The sequence below is a fragment of the Lampetra planeri genome, chromosome 6, assembly GCF_965212315.1.
Source record: "Lampetra planeri chromosome 6, kcLamPlan1.2.h2, whole genome shotgun sequence".
Classification (NCBI taxonomy): Eukaryota; Metazoa; Chordata; class Hyperoartia; order Petromyzontiformes; family Petromyzontidae; genus Lampetra; species Lampetra planeri.
Window position 1 is genome coordinate 14417147 of NC_136112.1, and position 26116 is coordinate 14443262.

The 26116-nt window shown below is 48.1% G+C and overlaps 2 protein-coding genes across 2 annotated transcripts; both read left to right on the forward strand.

Moving 5' to 3' along the window:
* Positions 1–2792: 2792 nt before the first annotated feature.
* LOC144719664 (dual specificity tyrosine-phosphorylation-regulated kinase 4-like) lies at positions 2793–15585 on the forward strand. Its single transcript, XM_078595802.1, has 7 exons — positions 2793–3089; positions 5830–5963; positions 7878–8015; positions 10051–10189; positions 11524–11605; positions 13294–13466; positions 15454–15585. Exons 1-7 carry the CDS (start codon positions 2946–2948, stop codon positions 15583–15585), a joined length of 942 nt encoding a protein of 313 aa, XP_078451928.1. The 5' UTR covers positions 2793–2945.
* A 3157-nt stretch (positions 15586–18742) lies between these two features.
* LOC144719665 (uncharacterized) lies at positions 18743–25487 on the forward strand. The gene is made up of 4 exons (XM_078595803.1): positions 18743–18881; positions 21370–21490; positions 22135–22749; positions 24029–25487. The coding sequence occupies exons 1-4, from the start codon at positions 18743–18745 to the stop codon at positions 24264–24266; spliced, it is 1113 nt and encodes a 370-aa protein (XP_078451929.1). The 3' UTR covers positions 24267–25487.
* Positions 25488–26116: the final 629 nt, after the last annotated feature.

Sequence of the window (26116 nt, forward strand, 5' to 3'; positions counted from 1 at the left end):
CGTGCCAATATTGGCCCGACATTGGCATGTTTACTGGGTATCAGCATGTTTGCTGGGTTCTTCTTTAATAACTGTTGAAACAACGTGGAAGGCACTGGGAGCCAAGTCTCGTATTGGTCTTCTCCAGATTTTCCTTGACTTTTGTCAGATCTTCAATGTACTCACAATTGGCATTAATCTCTCAGAAATGTACTCACAATTGGCATCATTCTCTCAGGAATGTTTTCGCAATTGACATACAGGCAGACAATGGCGAAGCCAGGATTTTCAGGTAGAGGGGGCAACCCCTCCAGCAATTAAAAATGATAGGAGTTGTTAGTAAGTAAGGACTTGCTTTTTATTCGAACGCGTGTGCGGCGATGGCGCTCGCTTAAGGTGTTTGCCTTCAGGGAAGTCGTGTACTGTATACGCAACTGCGCACAATTCTGTGAGTCACTTATAACTGCTTTTCCGTTACTTATTGCCAATTATGGACTCAGACTATTGTCCAATCATCTCATAGAGTCCCTGGCACGTAATAATATGCTACACAGTGGCAGTGGGGGTCACCCCAATGATCCGATCGAAATTAGGGATTTCAATCGGCTCACTGGTGGAGCACGTGCTACCCCAGAGTAAAAAAATTCCGAAAACAATTAAGAAAATATTTTTTGGGTCTTTCGGTAAAGCCACGTAGATAGAACAAATAATAAAATAATAACAATATCACGACGTTTCGATCGCAACACAAGCAATCGTCTCAGGCTCCAATTAAAAAAAAAACCTCACCACATAAACGTTGACTGAGGACATCACTAAGACCCAGATTTGGAGTGCAGCTCCTCCAACCCCATCTCCCACTGCTGCCATGCAGTACTACAATAAAATGCCCTCGTGAGTTCAGTGCATAATACTGACAGTATGATAAATTGTTTTATTTATTTATAAATTAACGTTTACTCTTTGTATTATTATTAGCACTATGACCAATACCCCAATGAAGCACTCGTACATTGCTCATACGAAAAATAGCGCTGTCGGGAACGCATGCCCATTTATACAATGCAAGGCCGTAGCCATGGAGTCAACATTGGGGGGGACCAAATCTTCTAGGGGGTCTGGGCCCCCCCCCCCCAGAAAAAAAAATCTAAGTTTGAAAACTAATTTCCTGCCTTTTCCTGCCTAAAATATAAAAAAAAATACTAACACATAGGATGGATTATTGATTTATGTTTTTACAATAATGTCTACTAGTGTATTGTATTACATTGCTCTGTTTTTTTACCTTTCTTGTTTCATTGTTTGTAATGGCAGAGATTAGGGATTAATAAAGTAAACCATAACCACAATCATATAAACATAAATCTATTTTATAGCAATATATTGGGGGGGGGGGGGGGACATTTGAGCATATCACGACGTTTCCCCCCAATATATATTATAATTACGGCCTTGATAACTCCTCTTAGCGCTCACTTCTCCAGGAGCGCATCTTGAGCGCTTGAGCGAGGCTCTGCCTGTATGTCCCACACTGTAAGCAGCACTCATTCCACAGCGTTGTGGGATGCTGTTGGCATGAATGACGCTATATAAAAATGAAAGTATTATTTATGATTACTTGAAGCCACTGACCTCTTGACCTCGCCTCGTGTCGCCAGGCCGTTCGGTTCACCTGTGACGTCCGTGCCCGATTTGAGCGCGTGCCCTCGAACGGTCAGAGGGGAAGTCCAGCCCTGCCTCACTCGGACAGGGTGAAGAATGAACGTGACACCCGCTTCTCTTCAAAAGGTCTGGATCCAAAATTCACCACCCAAACTAAACACACCGACGACGGGCCAATGTTGGCACGGGGTTGGGACCGTTGCCACAAATGTTGACCCAACGTTCCACGTTTACTGGAACGATCGACTTCGCAGGTTCAGGCGGCGCTGTGTCGCACCGGCTGTCGTCCGGCTCACAACCGGAAGGCCACGAGTTCACGTCCTCGTCAGGGGGCGGTCAACTCTGCCCAATATCCTTCCAGGATCAAAATAAGAAAGAAAAACCGTGCGTACGGATGGATCCTGTAACGCCATGTGTCAATCCACTGCTGGATGAGGGTCACCTCATGCCGTACGGGTCGTGGGAGTCATTTGACCACACTTCACTGCACTCGTCCGGGCGGGTTGGTGAAGGAGGGGAGCTCAGACGTGGGAGCATAGAAGTAGAGTACAATAAATCATGTTTCGTCACTGCCCTCAGCTGCACACCACATGTCCCTGCAGCCTACTGACGCCTGGTGTGTAGGCTCAAACCTGCTCAGCTTCTCAGATCTGACAAGATCAGGCACAATTCGGGATGGTTTGATCATAGGTCAATTTAACGGAAATGTAACTCTAATTGATGTAGTAGATGTGTGTGTGTGTGTACAGCACCAGTGACGATTATTTTAAGCGGTCTTGGGCCTCCCTTAGGTCGACTCAGCCTCAAATGAGTACCTCGTCGTGCGGTGTGTAAAACATCGCCACCGGGGAGACAAAGGCGGCCGGGCGTGGTGCTGGACACCCACCACCTTGTCGTGTACCGTTCCGGCCTTCAAAGGTGCTGCTCGCTAAACAGCGCTTGCCTCAGCGGTCTGTTAAGGCGACACGGGGGATCATCTTCTTAGGTTTTTTCGGTAAAGTCACGTAGAAAGTAAAATAAAATAAAAACAAAATCACGACGTTTCGGAGGCAACACAAGTCTCCGTCATCAGGTGGGACCGTCACAGCCAGATTAGCTGTATCAAGGCTGTGACGGTCCCACCTGATGACGGAGACTTGTGTTGCCTCCGAAACGTCGTGATTTTTGTTTTTATTTTATTTTACTTTCTACGTGACTTTACCGAAAAAACCTAAGAAGATGATTCCTTGCAGTCACGAAAGCTTCAAATCTAGAAAGACACGGGGGATCTTTGTTTTTGTCCTGCACACTTGTTCGCAGACATTATGAAGATGTACGGACGCCGCATTAACAAACGCGAGCGCAAGGAGCTGAGCGCTTGCAAGGAGATCTGGTATTACAGCGCGACGAAACGGAGGATGGGACGTGGCAAAGTCAACTGTTATGGAGCCGACGGCCACTACATTCCGGTTAGACTCCCTGGCCACCCACAAACCCTCCACGCATCAGTGACATGCGGTGAGGTCAATGGCTTGGGAGGCCATTGGCGAGTGTCAGAGCCAGATTTACACACTGAGGAGGGCGTGGCCTCGCTGCGGGGGGCGTGGCCTCACTGAGAGGGGGGAGTGGCCTCACGGAGGGGGCGTGTTAGACACGTCCCCCTCAGGGAGGCAGATGTGATAGCTGCCTCCCCTGGTGCTTTTTCATTGCAGTTTCATGACGAGGCCAGCGAGCCTAAATATCTTTATACACATACGTGAAATAAGTTACCTGGAGTATGGAAGGCGAGGAGATGAAATGAAGGGGTCTACAAACATTACATTGGTGACATATTGAGATAGTAACAGGCACGCGCTTATTGCCCGTGCTCCATCCAGTTACTGAGGGGTTGCGCAATCAGAGGGGAGGCTGAGCTCGTCGCTGCCTCACCTCTCGTCTCTTCCTGTATTTGCAGCGGAGCTCCGCAAATTTGGCGATTTTGACTATAAAAATTATTGGAATCGTACAGAAATGACAGATCAGTGGAAACATCTTAATATTTATTTTATTTGCTAATTCTTTTATTTTTATTTTCGTAACAGCTATTTTCATTGGAGTATGACAGATGAGGCTCTGCCTCCCCTGCCTCCCCTGACTGCACGTCCCTGCCACGCATGTGCATGTAGGGTGCCCCTGCGGTGAGGTGTTAACTACCTCGCCTGGTTTACAGGAGGTCGTGGGTTTCATCTCGACCCTGAAGCCCGTATATTTGGAGTTTGCGCGTTCCCTCTCACTGTGTTCGCGTGGATTTTTCTCCGGGTTTTCCGGTTTTCCCCCTCCATATTTAGAAACATCATACATTTTGAGTATTTGTCTGCTACAAATGTCCACATGATAAGCCACTTCGTTGAGCTTTCATTTGTAGCCAGGTGGCTTCTGCAAAAAGAGTTATATATCTCAGTGGGCATTACCTGGTAAACTAAATGTTTTTGTAATAGTTTATTGTAATCAACGCACGATGCTACAGCTGTATCAGTCAGTCCGTGGGTGACCCGGCCAGCACAGCTGATACGACGGTAGCCAGCACGTTGCATGTGAAGGGAGTGTCTACAGGGGTTGCATAGAACAAAAGCAGGTAGATTTCCAAATCAATTGGCAAATTTGCCCATGCGACAAACTCGATTTGATTACTTAGATTATTGGGCTGCTATACATTTTCACACGATAACCCACTTCATATTCTTGGTTCTTTCGGTAAAGTCATGTAGAAGGGAAATAATAAAATAATATAAATATAAAATCTTTTTTTTGTATCTTTTTTTATTGTATATCTTTTTATGGTTTATATTTATATTATTTTATTATTTCCCTTCTACGTGATTTTACCGAAAGAACCAAGAATATGAATCCCTGCAGTTACGAAAGCTTTAAATCAGAAATATAACCCACTTCGTTAAGCTCATAGCTTAGTAGGCTTTAGCAGTAAAATAAAAAAAAATGTGTTTAGTTTTTTTGTGATCTGCTTACCTTTCCTACACTTTGTGATTCTATCGTGTTTTTATATGTTTTTGTTGATGTAACGTTCTGACCCCGTGCCCCAACTGGACACCTGTGAACAAGAGCTTTATAGCTCATCGGATTTCTCCAATATATATTTTAAAAATTCTGATTTGCTCTGTCAGGTGGTGGAACAGACTGCTAAGCAGCCCCCCCTCTACTTGATCTCCTTCCATGTCTCTCTTGAAGCCTCGCCTCTTCTCCATTGACCATTCTCTTCCTCTTCCCTCCCCCCGCCCCTCCACTCCTCACCGTCCCTCCCAACCCCTTTCGTGATCCCTACTTAACCTCGATCGTGGTCACCCACTCCTCATCCCTTGCAGGCCCCTGTCATCTAAATCATTCTTGTGTTATACCGTTTATTTTTTTACTATGTTAAGCGCCTTGAATAAAGGCGCTCTATAGATATAACATAAGCTAAGATGGTTCAATGTTGGCATTATACCTACATAGTGATCTAACCCGAAATAAACTACGGTAGATCATCAATTATCTGGCGCGCGATAATCCGGCCGATCCGGTGAACCTCCATCACAGCTGATGGGAGTTGGATTCAGACTCTGAATAGCCACCTCCAATTCTACACCCTCATATAATCACCCCATGCAGAGTCTTCGAGATCGGAGTGGTACATACGGTACAGTGATTATAGTAACTTATACAGTAGGATATTTGTCTGTTTTTATGTTTATTTATGCCAAATCGATATAGTAAACGTCGTACTCACATTGTAAATGTTGTGGATTTGCTCTCCAACACACTGGTGTGTTCTACTAGTAACAGATTGGCATGTTCTATTTACGTGACAAACCTTACTAATTGACTGTGTCGGGTGGTGGCGGGTTTAACGACACATTTATATTTACACGATCTAACCCAAAAAAAATCCACATTATGGATAGTAAACAAATGTCAAAGACTAGCAAAACAAAAGCACGTGATTCAAGAATGTGCAAAAAATATATATTTTAAATCATGATGCGATAATCCGGCGTTTTTTGAAAATCCCGCGCCCCCTTCCCCAGCACACGCCAACCAAAGCCGCTGAATAACCATCAACGATCGACTGCAAATTGTGAATCGAACGTGGAAGCTGAAGCTCTGGCGAGCCAGCCGATTTTCACTCTCACTGCCACCCCCCCCTACCACCCCCCGTGGCACCTGCGCGCAAAGGTTTGGCACGAACACCTCCTCTACCGCTACGAGGTGCTGGAGGTGCTGGGCCAGGGCAGCTTCGGGAAGGTGCTCAAGTGCCTGGACCACAAGAGCAAGGAGTTCGTCGCCGTCAAGGTGCTCAATCGAGCCAGGTGAGCTCGCGGGCGGGTTCACGTCGCTCGGCTCGGCGGTGTTTGCCGACGCGGTGTCGCGCGCATCGTGACGTGTTTCAAACACGCGGCACTGCCACCGCACGAAGCAATTAATTGTATATCTCCCAGCGCGGCAGTTGAAGCGACGGCGCAAGTTTCTCAAATTCTCAAATCCGCCTCTCCGTCTCTGCCGAGACATGAGCGCAAATGGGTTCCCCGCAGAGAGCGTTGTCGTGAATATGTAGGGGTGTTACGGGAGGAAAACGGACGGGTACACAGGGGTGTCCACATCCACGTCCGCAAACGGTTACCACCCTGGGGGGCTGTGGGGGGATGCTGTGATCCCACACAGCCCCACCCCTCGGTGTCAAGTTGGTATTAAAGGCGGGGAGCGAGAGAGCTCGAGAAGTGTTGGGGAGCTAAGGAGCGAAGAGCCAGTGAAGACCGAATACCGGGCAGATAGGCTTTGGAACTCCTCTGACTCGCCGTCCTTCTCAGGACCGGGCAGAGCAAGCCAGTGGCGTGGCCCCAGAGCCTCAGAGCCGATGTTCTTCTAAGAGCCGGGTCTGTCTGGCTGGGTGTCGTGACCTGTGCCTTGACCAGGGCCAGGTCAGATAGCCTCCCCCAGCACCCTTAGCGGAGGACCTGGGAGCAGAACAGTTAGGCAGATAGCCTATGGGTGTATCCCAGTCCAGTACGGGTGAAGGGGCCGTTACCCCTTCCATTGTTACCCTGTAAAGTTATAATAAATAGTGTGCCTCGACTACACCATCTCTGTCGCTTGTGAACCCACTACAAATACAAATAACGAAATAAATAAGCAGACAATGTGTCTCCTTCACATCTCGATCTCCACGTAAAATGTACACCGTTGACTTTCGATTATCCGCGCTAATGACCGGGATGACGGTCGCTGATGATTCAAAATCGCGGATAATCCTTAAAATATAACAATTTTCCGCATATCTCTATGCCATAAAGCACTAATATATGAATACATTATGTTTAAGTTAAGATCGTTGTTTTGTTCTGGCGCTTATCTTCGTTGGAGGCTCTGAACCGGTGATGGAAATTCCACATTGCTATGGCAAGGGCCAGTTGATCAAATTACCGCTACGGTGTTTTGGCTTCACACGAAGTGCTAGACCAATTGAATCGACCCCTGGAGAATTGAATAGGCTGTATTGATTCACAACTTGGAATGAAACTCACCACAGTCCTGTGATTGCGAGTTAAATCAATCTTCACTGCAGCACAATCCAGTTCTTTTTATTCTTTCGGTAAAGTCACGTAGGTGAAAAAAAGCATGATTTATTCATTATTTTTTACCTATGTGACTTTACCGAAAGGACCAAAGAGTAGGGATCCTTGCAGTCACGAACACTTCAAATCTAGAATGACACAATCCAGTTGTTGGGCACTGTAGGAGTACCGAGCACATAGCCAGCTTGCTGGGCACAGCCAGACATTAATGCAGTTGGCAAGGTCAATGAAGCAGTAACTACACTATCAGTGGGCGTCGTAAACTACATTATCAGTGGGCGTAGTAACTACATTATCGGTCAGGTGGGGCCCCGAATATTAGCTTGGCGAATTTTTGCGGAAGCCAAACGTTTGCTGCTCTCATTAAATGAAAATAAAACGTAAACGAATTTAAGCCGCGTTTAAAATACGTTTTTAGTCGCTGACACTGCTGTTGAAAACACATCTCCTGATGGTTGTCAAGAGGGGGCCCCAACTCGTAGCTTTGGCCACTTAAGGGGGGGCAGCGGCGGCGGGGGGGGGGGGCAAGGCACCCCCTGCCTGCCCCACGCTCGCTACGCCACTGCAATGAAGCAAGCTGCCCAAAGCAATTACATCAGCAACTGACGCCTGGGTCACAGTGTCCACGCGGCCATGCGGCCTCATCAACAGGTTCAACGAGAGCGTTCATCAGCGGGAGATTGAGATTCTCAAGAGGCTGCAGACGGCGAGAGAGAGCAGCAAAATCATCCGCATGATGGAGCACTTCTCTTTTCGCGGCCGCGAGTGCGTGGTCTTCGAGCTGTTGAAGTAAGCACACACGAGTCGCACAGGGGGAACACTTTTAAATCTAAATGGAACACATTCCTGCGGAGGGAGCTGGTTGGGTTGCTCGGTCAATGGCCAGGGTCAACGGCGGCGTGGTGTCTTCCGCAAATATGCCCGACTGTGAGGGCGGGCACAAGCCGGTGTGAGTAGGTTAAACGTTGAGTTTTATAAGGGCACCACGGGGTGACCAGCCCCTCCCCACCCAGCCCCATCCAGCCCCACCCTCCCCAGCCAGCCCCTCCCCACCCTCCCCTCCCCACCCAGCCCCTCCCTCCCCACCCAGTCCCTCCCTGCACGACGGACGGACACAATAATCCCCTGTGAGCTGGTGTAACCAGAAGGTTCCTACCAGTAAAACGTGCATTGTGACGCTTCCGATTGCCGAACGAATATGTTATGAGCTCACACTCGTTAGACACAAAGATACCTCGCTGATCTGGTCAAGGAGCATAAGCCAACATCACACGAACTCTGGTCATCCTTGCAGCAGCAGCGGCTTTTGGCTCACCATTTAACAAAGACGGTCACCGCATCGCGCGCTTTCAGATGCGCGTCTGTGGCCGTCTGGAATGCTCTTCCTTCCGATATTAGGAAGCCACCTGAGCCAAAGTTGTTGCCATCCGTCATGCTCTCACGCTGATATTACCTGTCTCACCCATGCACATGATAAAAAACACTATAAACTATACTTTTATTTTACCAGGTAAGGCCCACTGAGCTATATAGCTCTTTTTCAGAGGCGACCTGGCAACAAATGATAGTTCAACCAAGTGGCTTATCACGTGGAAATGTATTGCTTCTAAATGTGTAAACCGGAGGACTCGAAGAAAACTCCACGCGACCATGGGGCGAAAGGACATGCAAACTCCAAATATACAGCAGGCATCAGGGTTGGGATCGAACCCATGACATTCTGTTTACCAGGCGAGGTAGTTAACATCTCGCCACCTCGTCGCCCCGTTTCCATCGTGGTCATCCTCTTGGTGCCTTTCCTCCTTTAGGCGTCACTCCGCTGCCACCAGTTTCCACCTCCAGCCCTCATCCCTTTGAGCGAAGATGATCATTTACTGACACTGCTGGACGAGATTCACCCCCACACTGGGGCGGTCATGGGGGGTTGTTTGACCATAGACGCTGTCGCCTCGACAGACCTGGTGAGAATTATTTTATTATGTTTTATTTTTATTATTTTATTACTTCCCTTCTACGTGACTTTACCGAAAGAACCAAGAAGATGAATCCCTGCAGTCACTATAGCTTTAAATCGAAATGTTTGACCATACTTCACCACCAGAGGACCGATTCAGGTGTCAAGTGGCGCTGCTGGTGTTAGACGCGGCCGGGAGTCAAACTCAGCCCTTCGGGTTCAGAGTCCAATGCACGAAACTCTGCACCACCACTCTTGCCGATTATTCTGCAGTTTTCACACGTAATATTAACACAATACTACATGGTTATGATATAGGCTGCAAAAACAAATACTAAGAATTGCCAGGCATTCATCAGTACAACCTACATCTTACAGTGAAACGCACCCATCCATCCCGACGAGACTCACTCACTTTGGTAATCATGGACGATACGTGTTTGTTCTCCTACAATGCGTGTTTTCATAACGCGAATTGGATACAACGCGATGATGAATTTTATTAGGGAACAAATTTTTTTTATAACGTGGGTGCGAATTTGATAAAACGCGATCGAGTGAATGGAACTACGTCGCGCGAATAAGAATCAGCGGTCGTGCGGCTCCCTCGTCGTAGCATCACGCAAGGCGGGATGCTGCTGGATGCTTCTAGATGCTACCCACGCGCCTCAGTCTTTGTTCAGCCTGCATACGCATCTCACGGCATTATCACGATTTTTTCATAACGCGGTGTTCTTCAGGAACGCAACTACTGCCGCGTTATAGGAGAACAGACTGTACATTGAACTTCTTTCGCACCGTACGTAGCCAACCGTGCTGATCGAGGGCGACACACAATGCACACACACACACGCACGTCGTCTGTTACAGCGGAAATCTGCGGTCGCAGCTGAAGCTGACCCATCGCCAGGGCTTTGACCTGGAGACGGTGCGCCTCTTCGCCATCTCGCTGCTCAAGAGCCTGGAGCAGCTCCGTGACGCGAACGTGATCCACGGTGACCTCAAGCCGGCGAGTGACGACGCTGACGAGCTGTTTTAAACACCGACCCGCTCGCTGAGCTCCCAGCGGACGCGTTGGTATCTCACAGGAATATATTCCGAGGCCTCCCAACCTCCCAACGCCACCGAGCTGACAGCGCCGGGTTGAGCCCGGAATATATTCGAGACCTCAGCCACAGATAATTGTGGCTGAAAATAGTTGCGCCGCTGTGCGTAAGTGGATTGCCTCATTATTTGTTTCCGGTCCGGATACATTTTTATTCCTGGCTCTTCCGCGAGAGAGAGAGAGACCGCCTGACATTGTTTTATTTTTGTTGACTTTGTCCCCACGGTGCGGGGAGAGGGATACTCAAAACAAGTGGGGTGCCACGGTGGCGAGATGTTAACTACCTCGCCTGGCTTACAGGAGGTCTAGATTTGAAGCTTTCGTGACTGCAAGGATTCATACTCTTAGGTTTTTTCGGTAAAGTCACGTAGGTAGAAATTTTTTTTAATAAAAAATAATGGAAGTAATAATAGAAATAAAATAATAAATCACGACGTTTCGGAGGCAACACAAGTCTCCGTCATCAGGTGGGACCGTCACAGCTAAATTTACTGCATCAAGTGTGATCAAGTGTGATGCAGTAAATTTAGCTGTGACGGTCCCACCTGATGACGGAGACTTGTGTTGCCTCCGAAACGTCGTGATTTATTATTTTATTTCTATTATTACTTCTATTTTTGTTTTACCTACGTGACGTTACAGGAGGTCGTGGGTTCGCTCCCTGACCCTGATGCCTGTATATTTTGACTTTGCATGTCCCTGTGGTCACGTGGATTTGCCTCCGGGTCCTCTGGGTTTTCCCCTCCACTTTTAACGACACTATCAGCTCGGGGGGTGGGGGGGGCCAGTATTTGATTTGTCTCACAGGGTCGCACCTATAGGCCATTGTATATTGCCGCTCCTGTTGCCGCGAATCACATCGTGACGCTCGCGGTCTCGAACATTTCACGCCGTCGTTATGCTCCCGCCTGCCTCAAAATGCGGCCACGGACAGCTCCGTTGGAACTCTCTCCAATTATTAAATGGCTGCCCTAATTCAATTAAAATACAACTTGGAACGTAAATAAAAGCTTTTGAATAAAAAAAACATTAAAACCGCGTTTTAAATAATTGTTGTTCTTTTACGCTGTTGTCATGGTGATTGTCAAGAGGGGGGGGGCTGCCCAACTCGTAGCTTTGGCCACCAGGGGAGGCGGTCAAGACACTCCCTGCCTCCCACACTCGTTACTCGACTGGCTACCGATGTTGATGGTGACCGAGCTCGGAGTAACAAAGTGTGTCCCGTTTCCTCCTCCCAGGGGAACATCGGCATCTGCAGTTACGAGGCTGGTGAAGTGAAGCTCTTCGACTTTGGCTGCAGCTGTTTCGATCATGAAGAGCGTGAGTTTGCGGCGCTCTTTCCCAACAACAGCTCGAATTCATTTTCTAAGAACGTGGTCACATCTCAAGGTTGCTTTTCAATAATCACAAAAGTTCAAGTGCATTCGGCTAGGAGTTGCGGTGGTCAAACACAGCAGCTACCGTTCGCATATTGCCAGGCCAGCTGCACTTTGAAAGGCTCGCTGCTGCTGGCAGGTCACGGGACAGACCCAGGTGCTATGGGTTGACTGATGTGCCCAAGCTAAGTGCAGAAGGTAATGGGACAGACCCAGGTGCCATGGGTTGACTGACTGAGATGACTGGCAGATGCACCACTTGTGCTCCCCACTGTGCCAACTTTCTGTATTTTAGCTACCCGGCGCTCCACTGGTTGTTGTGAGCATCGCTCCTCCGTCCTCCATTGTTGCAGGAGGGCGACTGCTTCCCACTGCCCAGTAGCGTCATTTCACTAGCCCCCTCCACAGAGGCCGATTTGGACACAGTGATCCGCAAGTCCACTCAGCTCCACATCCTCCTGTGACACATCAGTCCATCTCTTCTCCAGCCCGTGGCACCCCCGTTTAACCCCCTCTATCCGGCCACATAGGTCAGGGCAGGGAAACACAGCCGAAGATTAATTTACCAGGGCCCAGTACCAACAACAATGACAACAACAACAATGTACGTATGTATGTTGAACGTCTTTTGCACCGTACGTAGCCAACCGTGCTAATCAGAGGTGTGAAACAACGAACCCCAGGGACAGCCGGGGGCAGCCCGCGCAGTTCCAACAAGTCCCAGCCAGGCGATCCATTGTACAAATGTTCGTGTGGCGATCAATGATGAAAAATAATAACGAGGTCACTCAGAAGAAATGTCGAAAATGTTGACGTTTCTGCCGACTGCCCTTCTTATTGATGAGGTCTACAGAAAAAAAAGACCAGTACCGTACGCCCATATGTCCAATGTCCAGGATCTTTAGCACCAGTGACGGATATAAACATGTTATTCATTTTAACCAGCCCGTTATAGGAAGCGGTGGCGTGATTGTTAGTGCAATTCAATCCAAGCGTCTTACCAATAATTTACAGTCAGTATTGCGGAGTAATTAACACATTTCTCCATTTTCAAATTAGTCCTTAAAAAGGAATTGGCAAAATATCCCAGTGCAGGACCCACCTGAAATCGTCTTGAGACTCCATAAGTCTCTGCGTGTGTGTGTGTGCATTCGTGTGTAGAAATTGCACAGTATGGCTAGCAGCTACTCTCTCTGTCAGTCAACCCCAATCTGTTAATCTATGATGCCTGGGTCCATTCCACTGTGGCGCCGCGGTGGCGAGATGTAACTCCCTTGCCTGGTATGCAGGAGGTCGTGGGTTCGATCCTGATCCTGACGCCTGCTGTATATTTGGAGTTTGCATGTTCTACTTGTGGTTGCGTTCTTTTTCCCTCCACATTTATAATCAACACACGTTTAGAGAATTTGGCGACCATACATTTCCACGTGATAATCCACTTTGTTGAGCTATCATTTGTGGCCAGGTCCATTCTGAAAAAGAGCTATACAGCTCAATGGACCTTACCACCCACCCCTCTCATGTGCCATGCCAGCCTTCATAGGTGCTAGTCAGCTGCACTTGCCTTAACGGTCTGTGAAGACTATAACGGAGACCTTTGTCTTTGTGCCTGTGCCACCACATGGCATACAGACTTCACTAAGATCCAGACCCGACACTACCGAGCACCCGAAGTCATACTGGATCTGGGCTACAGCTTCCCTGCCGACATGTGGTCCCTGGGCTGCACTCTGGCAGAGCTGCACTCAGGCCAGACGCTATTCCCAGGACACACGAACGAAGACCAGCTGCATTCTATTATGGAGGTACGACGCCACTTGCACACATGCCGCTTTGGCGGCGACTGTCCAGATGTCTCGTGGCATTTGGCAAAATCAATATTTTTTTTGTCACCGTTACAAATGCCGTGGCCTCACACTCGACTAAACTAGAAACTCTTTAAAAAGTTGTTTTTTACCAGGTAATGCCCACTGAGCTATATAGCTATTTGGTAGAGAACCATCTGAGGACCCAATCAAAACCATCACCTTTGCATACATAACAGGGGTTACCAAAAAGATTTCCAAAATCTTGAACAAACACAAGATCCAGGTTCGATTCAACACAGTACAGAAAATCCGTGACCTGATCCCATCTGTGAAAGATGTGATTCCTGTGGGGAGCGGTGGTGTAGTGGTTAGCGCGCTGCGCTATGAACCCAGCGACACGGGTTCGATTCCCGCTCACGGCCAACACCAGTGACGATTATCTGAACCGGTCCCGGGCCTCCCCTAGGTCGACTCAGCCTCAAATGAGTACCTGGTGCGGTGTGTAAACATTTCCACTTGGGAGACAAAGGCGGTCGGGCGTGGTGCTGGCCACCCACCCCCTCGTGTACCGTTCCACGGCCTTCATAGGTGCTCGCTAACAGCACTTGCCCCTACAGTCTGTTAAGGCTACATGGGGGATCTTTGTCTTTCCCTCTGTGTCTCTCTCTAGGTGTGTCTCTCGCTCTGTGTGTATGTCTCTCTCTGTTTGTGTCTCCTGTTGCGCTCTATCCCCCTAGTGGCGGATATACCGTCACTACACATTGACATGCTCATCTCTCACAATACAATGGCCACCTGGAGGTGCATCAACCCCCCCTTCCCCCCCCATCTCGGTTCCCATCTTTGGATTTCCAACTCGCTTAGGCACAATCTCTAGCCCCCACCCTCTTACCCGATGCGGCACCCCCCACCCCCTCTCGGCTCTATATATAAGGACTTGTTTCAGCAGCCTGTTTCTCTCTCCCACCTGAAGACGATTGCTTGCGTGGCGATCGAAACTTCGTGATTTATTATTATTTTTTCCACCTACGTGACTTTACCGAAAGAACCAAAGCGTATGGATTCCTTCAGTCACGAAAGCTTCAAATCCATTTGAATCAGCAGTGGAATTTCCACATCCTTTACCGAAAGAAAAATCATTATTTTTTTTTCCACAAAACGGGACTACAAGTATTGAACGTGGAGAAACGATGGACTGAGTCATTTCCCAATATGTAACTAGCCCTGAAGTGGAAATTCCACATTCCTACGTCGAGGCCAGTGGCATTGCACTGAGCTGGTCCTGTAAATGTGTCCTTTGCCAGGCGTGTAAATCGTGCATCGATTTGTAGATGGAATCCAATTCTCGCGATGCATGCATCAAATCGTTTATACGAAAATCTATTATTTTACGTGTTATGCAAATGTCATACGTGCGTGTTACACGTAGGCGATTGGAGCAAACTAACTGCACAAACCAGAGAGGAAGTAATACAACAAAAATAACCCGAGAAACAGTACAAGCAAGATGGTGAAAATGAAACCAAAAATAATTGATTCTTAACTAGTAACTTCCGATTCATCGTTAATTTATGGACTCGCCGTGGGGATTAATCGTCACCTCTCTATTCATTCACAAGCTCCGTGTGAATGTCATGTGAATGTCATGTGAATGTGCACGTGTGCGTGCAAGTGTTTGTGAGGAGCGGTGGCGCAGCGGTTAGCGCACCGCGCTACGAACCCGGCGACCCGAGTTAGATTCCTGCTCACGGCCAAAAACGGTAACAGCAAATATTTAAACCGGTCCTGGGCGTCCCCTAGGTAGACTCGGCCTCAAACGATTACCTGGTGTGATGTGTAGGGAGACAAAGGCGGCCGTGGGTGCTGCTGACCACCCACCCACTCCTGTGCTGTGTCGGCCTCAATAGGTGCTCGCCAACAACACTTGTCCCCCAACAGTCTGTTAAAGGTTCTATGGGGGATCTTTGTCCTTGTTTTGTGTCAGGTGTTTGGACTCCCGCCCCAGAACATGATCGAAGAGTCCAGTGTCCAACTTGAAATTTTCGGTGGGTTTCACACTGTCACTGCCTATGTCTGCGACGCGCTGTTTGTAACTCTGATGTGCACGCTGCATTGAAAGAGTAATTTTCATTCGTTCGGCGCGAAATCACGTAACGAAAACAATCTTCCAAGCGCCATGCGATTCGAAGAGTATGAACTGGGCACCGAGCCGCGGTCTAAGGAAAAACGTAACAACATAACACTTACACTATGAGACCTCCTTTACCAGTGGCAAAATATAGTAATAGGTTTTTACCCTTTCAACTGGTACAAAAACTGACACCTTTATACAAGGGATCATGTTTGCAAAAACCACAACACAAGCAGTCAAAATGCAAACAAAAAGAAACAACTTTGATGATGATAATGATATGCACTGTCCTTGAAGTTGATTGGTCCACACCCAAGACAGCTTTTCTTATAGCCTAGTCTCCATTGGTGTTGGGACCAGATGACGCCAAAAGGCGTACAACTCAAAAACAGCGCACTATCAGAGTATTGAGAGCTCGGGGTAAGCATTTACACTATGAGACCTCCTTTACCTGATAATGATGATTATCATTATCAGAGTTGTTTATTTTTGTTTGCATTTTGACTGCTTGTGTTGTGGTTATTGCAAACATGATCCCTTGTATAAAGGTGTCAGTTTTTGTACTAGTTGAAAGGGTAAAAACCTATTACTACAACATAACACTTGTGAAGAATGTGGGTAATAAATATACACAAGTAGACCAAAGTAAGTCGGACTATCTGCTTAATTATTACGTTACTTATATCCTCCATGACGACGCTGATTATGTGTTCCATCTGTATTTTTATGTGTGTGCGTGTCAAACGAGGACCCATGCCTAATCGAGAGGGGGTCCTTGCCAATGGCAGTTCACCAGCATTGTTGGTCTGAACGAGTGCGAGTCCCCTGATGAGACATTGAATGTCGGAACCGGTCCAACGCGTTTGCTTGTGCTGAACCAATGCTGCTGGGGAAAAAATCACTCCCAGAATGCCATGTGGCTCATGGGATGTGTTAAATGTTTTTATGTTTGTTATATAGAGAGACAGGTACGGGAAGGGTTGTATATTGTGAATTGGAAATGTATTCTCTCGTTAAAAAACAATGTTTACAGTAAATTTTTATTTAAAGCTTTCGTGACTGCAGTGATTCATATTCTTGGTTCTTTCGGTAAAGTCACGTAGAAGGGAAACAATAAAAAAAATAAAAATATAGAAGAATAAAATTATCACGACGTTTCGACTGCAACACAAGCAATCATCCTCAGGTATGAAAAACACAGCAATAAATTTTGAAAAAAGTGGCGTTTTTTCTTCTTCAAATTTTCTTGCAGTGTTTTTCATACCTGATGATGATTGCTTGTTTTGCAGTCGAAACGTCGTGAGAATTTTATTGTTTTTATATTTTTATTATTTTATTGTTTCCCTTCTACGTGACTTTACCGAAAGAACCAAGACTATGAAGGTTTACAGTAGTTTGTAGCGACAAAGGTAAAACGCCTTCATACTTTTACAAAGGTGGAACCGTGCTTCCTTCTGAGCCAGCTTGACAATTCCACATTCCTGTGGCAAGGGCTAGCATTTAAAAGTTACACAGTATTCATCCCAATTGTATTGTGGCGTACACTGCACATACTGAACATGCCAGAACCAGCCCAGCCTACGCACTGGGATATTAATATATCTAAACCACAGTCCTAAACGAAACTTCATTGCATACGAGTGACCCGAAGCTTCCTTCGGGCCACGATCTACTGGGGAATTTATTTCCATCACAATTGTTGTCGGCAGCCGTCACCAGCAACGCGCTCACCGCGTGCAGCTGCGGCAACTTGGAACTGAGTGACGGAGGTTTCTGTAGCCAAGAGCGGCAGACGTTTTTCAGTACAATGCTGATGCTGTGTTGGCAGCGGTGCACAAAGCACATTCCATACAAACAATATCAACACATTCGTCAATAACACTGTGTCCTTAAAAGAAAAAAACATATGTAAGGTGGAGTGCCAGATTAAGCTAGTGCGGTGCCTGTAGCATATGTTATAAAGGGGCCCTAAATAAAAAAAAACCCATAAATATTAAAACACAAATTTGTAACTTGCATAGTGAAGTAATTGTATTTTTTTATTTGCTATACAACCAGATAATACGACAAATCGCTAACCTTAAACACCCAGTCGTTCATAAAAGTTGAAGGCAGTATAGTACTATAGTAATAGAGCAAGTGCAGAATCAATTAACCGAAATTGATCACTTGAAAGCATTTAGCGCAGAGCCCTTGAAAATGCGGGGCCCGTAGCATATGTAGCTACTTTTGCTACTAGGATATTCCGGCACTGATAAGGTGACGTTTCGGGAAATGGCCCTTTTTAACAGCAAATTCCAATATAAGCTTTTCTTACTGGAAAAACAATAAGAACGCTTCCAAGTTCACCTGTCCGCATGCCAACAAAACAAATATTCCCTAGGGGGGAGGCCCAGGACGGGTTCAGATAATCGGTGTTGGTGGCCGTGAAGTGGGAATCGAACTCGGGTCGCCGGGTCCGTAGCGCAGCGCGCTAACCGCGACACCACCGCTCCCCACTCGTGCAGGGAGCTGATTGGATATCGCCATCGCAGTTTCCCGCTAGGGGGAGCTGCGATCAGATCTGTTCAGACTTTTGAGCGGCGAGACTTTGACGATTGGCAGTTGTTGCTGGCAAGCATTGCCGGTGACGATTGGCCTCACGTGGCCCTTGGGCTTTGCCATCCACCACGTGGTCGATGCTGCCCTCTAGTGGTGGTATCAAGGCATGATCTATTTTAGTTAAAACGTACGACTTTCCAGGTACGTTGAACTTCTTTCGCACCGTACGTAGCCAACCGTGCTATGAGCTCTTTTGTAGAGACAACCTGGCCGCGCATGATGATAAGCTCATCGAAGTGGCTTACTTCATCACACGGGGAAAGAAAGAACACGCGAACTCCAAATATGGCAAACTCTTGCCGATGTTCTAGAAAATAGCCACATTCTGCAAATCCGCGACCCACAAATTTAAAGGCAAATGGGAAAACGAGGGGTTTGGCTCACAGTTCAAAATACGACACCCATCCCTCCTTTAGTTTTACGTTACCCTGCATCAACCTAAACATTAAACATACCGTATTTTTGGATGTAAAACACGATTCATATTCCATCGTGTTGAAATTAACTTCAAGAAGGAACACCGCGTGACCAGGGACCCGCGATGGGCCGCTTGGGAGACACGCTGGAGATAAAGCAGCACACGTGCATGCTTCTGCGGCAGCATCATCATCGTGAGCAGTGCAGTTACGACGCGTACATTCATCTCGTGGTCAACCGCAAATGGTCGAGCAACATGGTGGGTGCGATAAGCGAACTGTACCTCAATCAAATTTGGTGCGAAACCGCGATAGCTAAACCTGCGAGAGGGAAGGGTTTGCTGTATTACAGCAGGCGTAAGGGTCGGGATCGATCTCACGACCTCTTGCATACCAGGCAAAGGAGATAACCTCTCGCCACCATGGCATGCGCATGGATCATAGTAACATTTCTCAACAGGTTCGAAACATGGGAATGACTGATAATTATCATAATTACGATGCATGGGCAGATAGGCCGTAGGTGTCCACTGCAGATGTCGTCATTTGTTTCCACTTTCCTCCGTCTTGTACCGATATTCTCGAGTAGTGGCCACATCTTTCTGGCACCAATCTCGTTATGTCGTCATTAATCCATTCTCTATTAGGTATTCCTCTCTTACCGGCTCCTTCCATTTTTCCGAACAACAAAACACTTTTAGTTTTCCTGTTGTCCATCCTACATATGTTTCCAAATAGTGCCAGTTTCCTTCTCATCACTACCTGCATGAGTCTTTTTCTGTACATATGCTGAACTTCTTTCGCACCATGCGGAGCCAACCGTGCTAATTTGAAGTGCGGCGGAAGGACAATAAACAGCACGGATGGCTGGGGGCACATTTTACTTAACTTCTACATCTACAGTGACTGATAATAAAAGTCATTGGCCCTTGCGCAGGGACACGTCATAGCTAGATGGGACAAGGGCCAGAGGACAGGAACGACGGCGGAGTGGCAGCCAAAACGATGGAATGTTCCCGAGAGGACGGCACTGTGGAGATGGAGCGATGACAGCCACTGCGCAGGTGCTGGGCGGATCGTCACATCGCAGGGCCGCGAGAGGTTGCCAAATAATTCAGCGTGTACACATTTCTTTGGCATGTGTCGTGACGGGTATTGCAAGATCCGACCTCGTCCGTCCACTGAGTTGTATTGGCTTCCGGTTGCTGAACGAATACATGAAAACGTTGCACTCATTAAACACAAAGTGCTTGCCACAAATGAACCACAATACCTTACTGATCTCATCAAGGAACATAAACCATCACGCAAACTCAGGTCATCCTCGCAGTGGCTCTTTGGCTACCCATCGAACAAAGACGGTCGCTGCATTGCGTGCTTTTGGATGCGCTTCTGCGGCCGTTTGGGACGCTCTTCCGATATTAGGATGCCACTGGAGCTATATGCACTTGAAACTCAAAATTAAAAACTAATTTCTTTAAAACTGCTTTTTGTGTTTAGTTTGGTGTCCTTCCCCCGCACCTCCAATTAGCACGGTCGGCTACGTACAATTCAAAAGAAGTTCAACATACATACAGATGGCGACGACCTTCATCCAGCAGTGGATTGGCCGTGTCCAATGGCGTTGAAGCGCCGTGCGGTGTTTCGTCGACTGCAGTGGCGCACGCTGAAATGCATTTTTGACGTCCATAACTGACGTCACGCACCTAGGGGGGGGGGGGGGTCAGACATTTGTGATGATGTGTGACGATGGGGAGGGGGGGTTTAAGAAATGTGACGTCACATCAAAATGCGCAACTTTAAATAAATATAGAAAAATTAACCCGTAAAAACAAAGTTTTTCACTCTAAATCCTTTATATGCGTGGCGGCTAGAGTCCTCTCGTCCTCTGGCTTGAGATGGCTGCCACCTATGGGTCAGATGATTGTCTGCCAGTATTAAGCAATTGGTAATTCAATATTTTAAAAAAATTCCCTAAACAGTGTAAAATTTTGGGAAAAAAAATTCACGAAAATAAATTGTCACGCACAACGAGTCTGTGTGGAAAATGTCAGCTCGATTGGATCACGGGAAGTGTGTTAAAAAACGACCGAAAGATTTGCACGGTCGTAAGCAAGCAAGCAAGCACGCAAGCACGCAAGCAAGCAAGCGAACTTAATATAAAGGATTTAACAACACGTTCTACTTAATTAAATAGACTTTTTGATAACTGTTTCCTCCTACAACATCAGAGTGCAGCGCCACATTAAATACGCACTACAATGACAATAGTTTAAAGCGATTTGAAGCATGTTTTATTTGGGGAGGGGGCAGAGCTTTGTGACGTCATATTTGAGGAGGGGTGGGGGTCTGACTTTTTGTGACGAAGGAGGGGGGGGTCAAAAATCGTCCAAAATCGCGTGACGTCATTTATGGACGGCCCCTTGGTCAGAGGTCGCAACCGGGTACCCGATAACCCGTACCCTACCCGATACCCGGCCGGTTACGGGTACGGCCGGGTACGGGTACGGGTAGGCCGTGAGTCACTGGTGAGTAACTGTTTGTCACTCATTTCCCAACGTCTTGTCTCTTCTCACAATTCAAGTTCCTAGAATCAACCCACCCGCGCCTGCAACATGGCTTCATCCCAGAGGTCGCAATCAGGTACCCGGTACCCGGGTACGGGTACCCACCCGTTTGCGACCCTGGTACGGCCTGGTACGGGTAAGGAATCAAAACCCGTTTGCGACCTCTGCCCTTGTTGCTCCGCCAGATGACAGCGGCCGTGCCCAGCTGCACCGCCGCCTCGTGAGGGCCCCGGGGAGCCGAGCCCTCCCACTGGCGCTCGGAACGACGGACGAGCTCTTCACCGACTTCATTCGGCGCTGCCTGCAGTACGCGACGCGCTTACTTTTTTTCGAATGCAGCAGCCGTGGAATCACAAAGGGCACTCTCACTTCCCTTTTCCCCCCCTCACCGTCTCTCCCCTACCCAGGTGAATAAGTCGCCAATTGAGCAATTGGCGGCGTTTGACAAAAGAAGCAGGGTAAATGTTTTTTTTGTAAGCTTTACCATAGCATCGCGGGTAGCCGGGTAGAAGACACGAGTTTCTCCAGAGTACACGTGTTTTGGGCAGTTTGGTTTGCACCTCACCGCACGGATGGGTGTGGGAGCGGCAGAGGAGAACGAGCAACCCCCTCCCATTACAGGACTTTGTGTCAGCGTGTAGTCACGGTTCGTGTTTCTCAGCTTGCACGAGGCAATTGCAGTACTTTTTAAATTATTTTTTTTACGTTTGTGAACAATTTCAAAACTTATGCCCGGAAATGTTTGTCAGTGGCAGCCGGTGCTCATCGGTCACGTGACGTAGCCAATGCTCATCACCACAAGCGCCGTTATTTCCGAGGTTAACCACCAGCACCGCTCCGGTGCTACTCGAGCGATCTCCTCCAGAGTCAGGAATCCCGAGATGGATCACCGCTCTCTCGAGCGGCCCTGCCAACCAAACAGACGACGTTGTCACTGTGCCTTCTCGCAGGTGGGATCCGGAGTGGCGCCTCACGCCGCACGGTGCCATGGATCACGAATGGGTACGGGCCCCGAGGATGCCCCCTGCCCCATCGGCCGCCCCTGACTTCGACGATGAAGAGGGCCCAGGGCCACTGTCCGGCAACACATGCGGTTCCGCTGCTCCCCTCCGTGATGCGAAGGACCCAGGCGCAGCACTACACGGACACCCGGATACAACCTTGACGAACAGTGATAACCAGGGCATTGCCTCGCCGTCACATGATAACTGGGCAGACCAAGTCATAGAGGAGGCTCTTGTCTTTGCTCTCTGCCGTAAGAGGGACACTGCTGGAACACTTCTGATTCAGGAGGACCTGACTACAGCTCGCTCTGCGCAGCAGTGCCCAGCCTTGGCTTCCTGCACCCGGCAGGAAGCTGATGGCACATCTCAAAGTCACGAGCGCCTGGTCACATCGTCAGTTGCACAGCGGGACCCAAATCCACCTTGTGGCCCGAAAGCAGAAGCTGACAAGGCTTCAACAAACGGGGGCAACTTGACCATGACCCCGGTTGACCCCAGCCCGGCTGCAGCATCCGACTGCAACAGGAGTTTGGCTACAGATTCCTGCAATAAGCAGCAGCAGTAAGTGACTATAGATACACACACGACAACAAGAGCAACAACAGCCACCATTGGCCGGCTAGTGGTGGTGATGCTGCTACAGCGCTTGTGGCAGGATGAGGTGCACTTTGAGGCCGAGTGTAGTGGTGTGGGTTTGCCAATAGAAAGTCACGGGACAGATCCAAGTGTTGAGGATGTAACACAGGCAAATACACTGGCACCACTCCCCACCGTTGTTGCTTGTTCTGATCTATCTGCCCGGTGCTCTGCTCGTTGTTATGAGCATTGCTCATCCACTTCCCATCCTTCCTGGGGGGCAGTTGGCACCAGCCACACAGTGGCGTCCGGGTCCAAATTTGCCAAATTCGAAAAATACCCACAAATTACCCAATTGGGATTAAGCATGGACAAATCGTTATCTCCTACTGACAATCTCGTGCCCCAGGTCACTCTTACAAATTGAACTAATGCCTGGTATCTCGTGTTCTCTACACAAAATACACTTTTAATTTCACAAGCGTGCCTCCAAAAAGACCATTGCTGTCTCCACTGGTAACAGCAAATGCACCGTCACTGCAATGTAGCCTTCAACTGTTGTCTGATTGGATTATTCTGTAATTATTCGCTTTTATCATAGTTATAATTTGATTGGATTTTCGAATGTAGTCATTGACATTGTTATTCATCAGCTTTCTATTTCGCTTAGATTTGATCTCTACTTGTGAGTGTAGTTTTATTTGCAAGTACAGCGCTTTGAGATACTTCAAGATGAAAGGTACTGTATACAATAGAGGTTATTATTTTTACTATTTGACAGATTGTTGGGGAAAAGTACGATTAGCGAGCACCTATTAAGGTCGGGACGGCTGAAAAGGGGGTGGTGTGACCAGCAGAACACATCACCAACATGTATAGAACTACTCCACATGCAGACACAATAAGTGAAGAAGACTTTTCCCGTTATGTACGTTGAACTTCTTTCACACCATGTGTAGCCAGAATCAGAATATACATTTAGACTGGAGGAATCCAATGAGCGAAAAAGCTCTTTTTCACAGATGTCCAGTCGGCGCAGGTCAGAACGTTACAACAACAAACAATACGAAAACATAATAAGGAGTGCAATCGTGCTAATCGAAGGTACTGTGGTAGAACAACAAAGCACACATTCACAGATGCTCATCTTATAGAGATAAACCTCCCACTTTGGTCACCAATAAGATGATCACCACTGCAATGTTTTCCCGAGCAAGAACACTTTTTGACTTGTCTTTTGGTTGCGTGGTGTGCGTTCGCACAGGGCGGCTCGCACTCCGCGCGAAACGATTCGAGCTGCTGGTCGAGAGGATGCTGAGGAGCCTTCTGCGAGCGCAGGCCAGGCGAAGGCCCCTCCGGCTGAGGAGGTCGTCCAGGCTGCGTCGCATCGGCACAATAATCCATCGCAGCGTTTTCTTTTCGCCAACAAGAGACTGCGTCCCTTCTTCAGGCGATTTCTTCACTGCCATTCCTGCTGCGGCGGTGGAGACGTTGGTTATTGACACCGTTGAGAAGATGTGTGTTACTCATAACGTGAACTTGTAACGCAAATGCGCGGGATGTTCTATCACACTATTATAATATATTAGAAAAAAAGCTTTGCTGGCTGGCTGGCAGGCTGGAAGGAGGGACGGTATCTCTTCACTCTCCTTAACACTTTGACCACGGCGAAAAAGTGCCACGTTCTTTGGAGCGCGTCCCAAGTTCGGCTTATGTTGATCGTCTGCAGAGCCAAGACGTCGATCCTGGCTGAGTGGCGCTTCTCTGTGGCCGCTCCCGTCATATGGAACTCTGTCTCCCACAAAGGAAGCATTCACATTCCCTCTAGCGCAGGGGTCGGACACCAAAATCACAAAACGAGCCATTTATTTTCAAATTCGGTGAAAAAACCCCTCAATGTTTCAAGAGCCGCAATGCATGTGCCTTTGAGACGGTCCTTAATAAATAACGTCACGAAGCAGTCCTTTACGAGCCAAATGCGGCTCCGAAGCTGCAAGATGACGACCCCTGCTCTCGCGTTAGGACCCAGCTGAATGTGCAACCCTTGTTCAGGCCAGCGCACGAGGAACTGAGCCTGTGCGCATCGCGCCTCCGAGTTCGCGCCAACACAACGACTTGTCTGTTGGTCGAAATGTGTGCGCATTACAAATTGTTTCACGATTTAATATTATTATTACCTTCACAACCTCGTGTACTCGGGGCTTAATTTCATCTGGGTCTCAGCTGTAAGTTACCCAAGTTAAACCAGGCCTTGTTTAGGATTGTTGTGATTTGGTCTAAATGCTAAAGGGTACAACAGCCAAGCATACACAGCTCATCAAAGATCTAAGGATTGGTAGGAGAAACATCCAAATTCGCCCAGCGTGGCTGCCTTGTGTATTATGATGGTGTTGTAATACTGGTAGGAACGAAGTGGACCAGACCACCAATAGATTATATCGTCCGTCCGTCCGTCCGCGTCCGTTTGTCCGTCCGTCCGTCCGACAAGATGGCCGCCCGCTCCCCCTGCGATCTGTGAATTAAACAAGATGGCCGTCGCTTCCGGCGCCTCACGGCGAAACTTTTTGATCGACTGACTATGGGCGAACTCATTTATTCTGGTGGGTGAACAGTGGCGGGGAGGGGTGGAGGAGGAATTGATGATAAAAACAAACTTGCACCATCGTTACAGCTGCCGCGACGAGAGATGTGGGAGGAGAAGCGGCGACCGCTGCCTTGCAGGTGAGAGGTGTGTGTGTGTGTGTGCGCGTGTGTGCGCGTGCGTGCGTGTGTGTATGTGTGTGCGTGTGTGTGTGCGTGTGTATGCGCGTGTGTGTGTGTGTGCGTGTATGTTTGCGTGCGTGCGTGTGTGTGCGTGTGTATGCGCGTGTGTGTGCGTGTCTGTGTGTGCGTGTGTGCGTGCGTGTGTGTATATGTGTGACTGTGTGCGTGTGTGTGCGTGCGTGTGTGCGTGTCCGGCCCACTCGAGCGGCGTGATGAATGGGCGCTATTGGGCTTCGGATCGTTATTCACGGCGAACTGGAAGCGTAGCAACACAACTTCATTACGTGTGCGTGTGCGTGCGTGCATGTGTGTGTACGTGTGTGTGTGTGTGCGTGCGGTGTGTGTGCGTGTGTGTGCGTGTGTACGTGTATGTGCGTGTGTGCGCGTATGTGCGTGTGTGTGTGCGCGTGTGTGTGCGGTCGATATCCCTGTACCGGCATTAGTATTATTCCTACCAGCCCACCCCGCAGGGTCCTGTTATATTGCTGTATTGTCCATTTTAGTGACTTTTTTTTTTTATAAATTCTCAATATTAAACCAATCATATTTAAACCAAACTCGTAGAACTCTTTTATTGACTACTGTATTT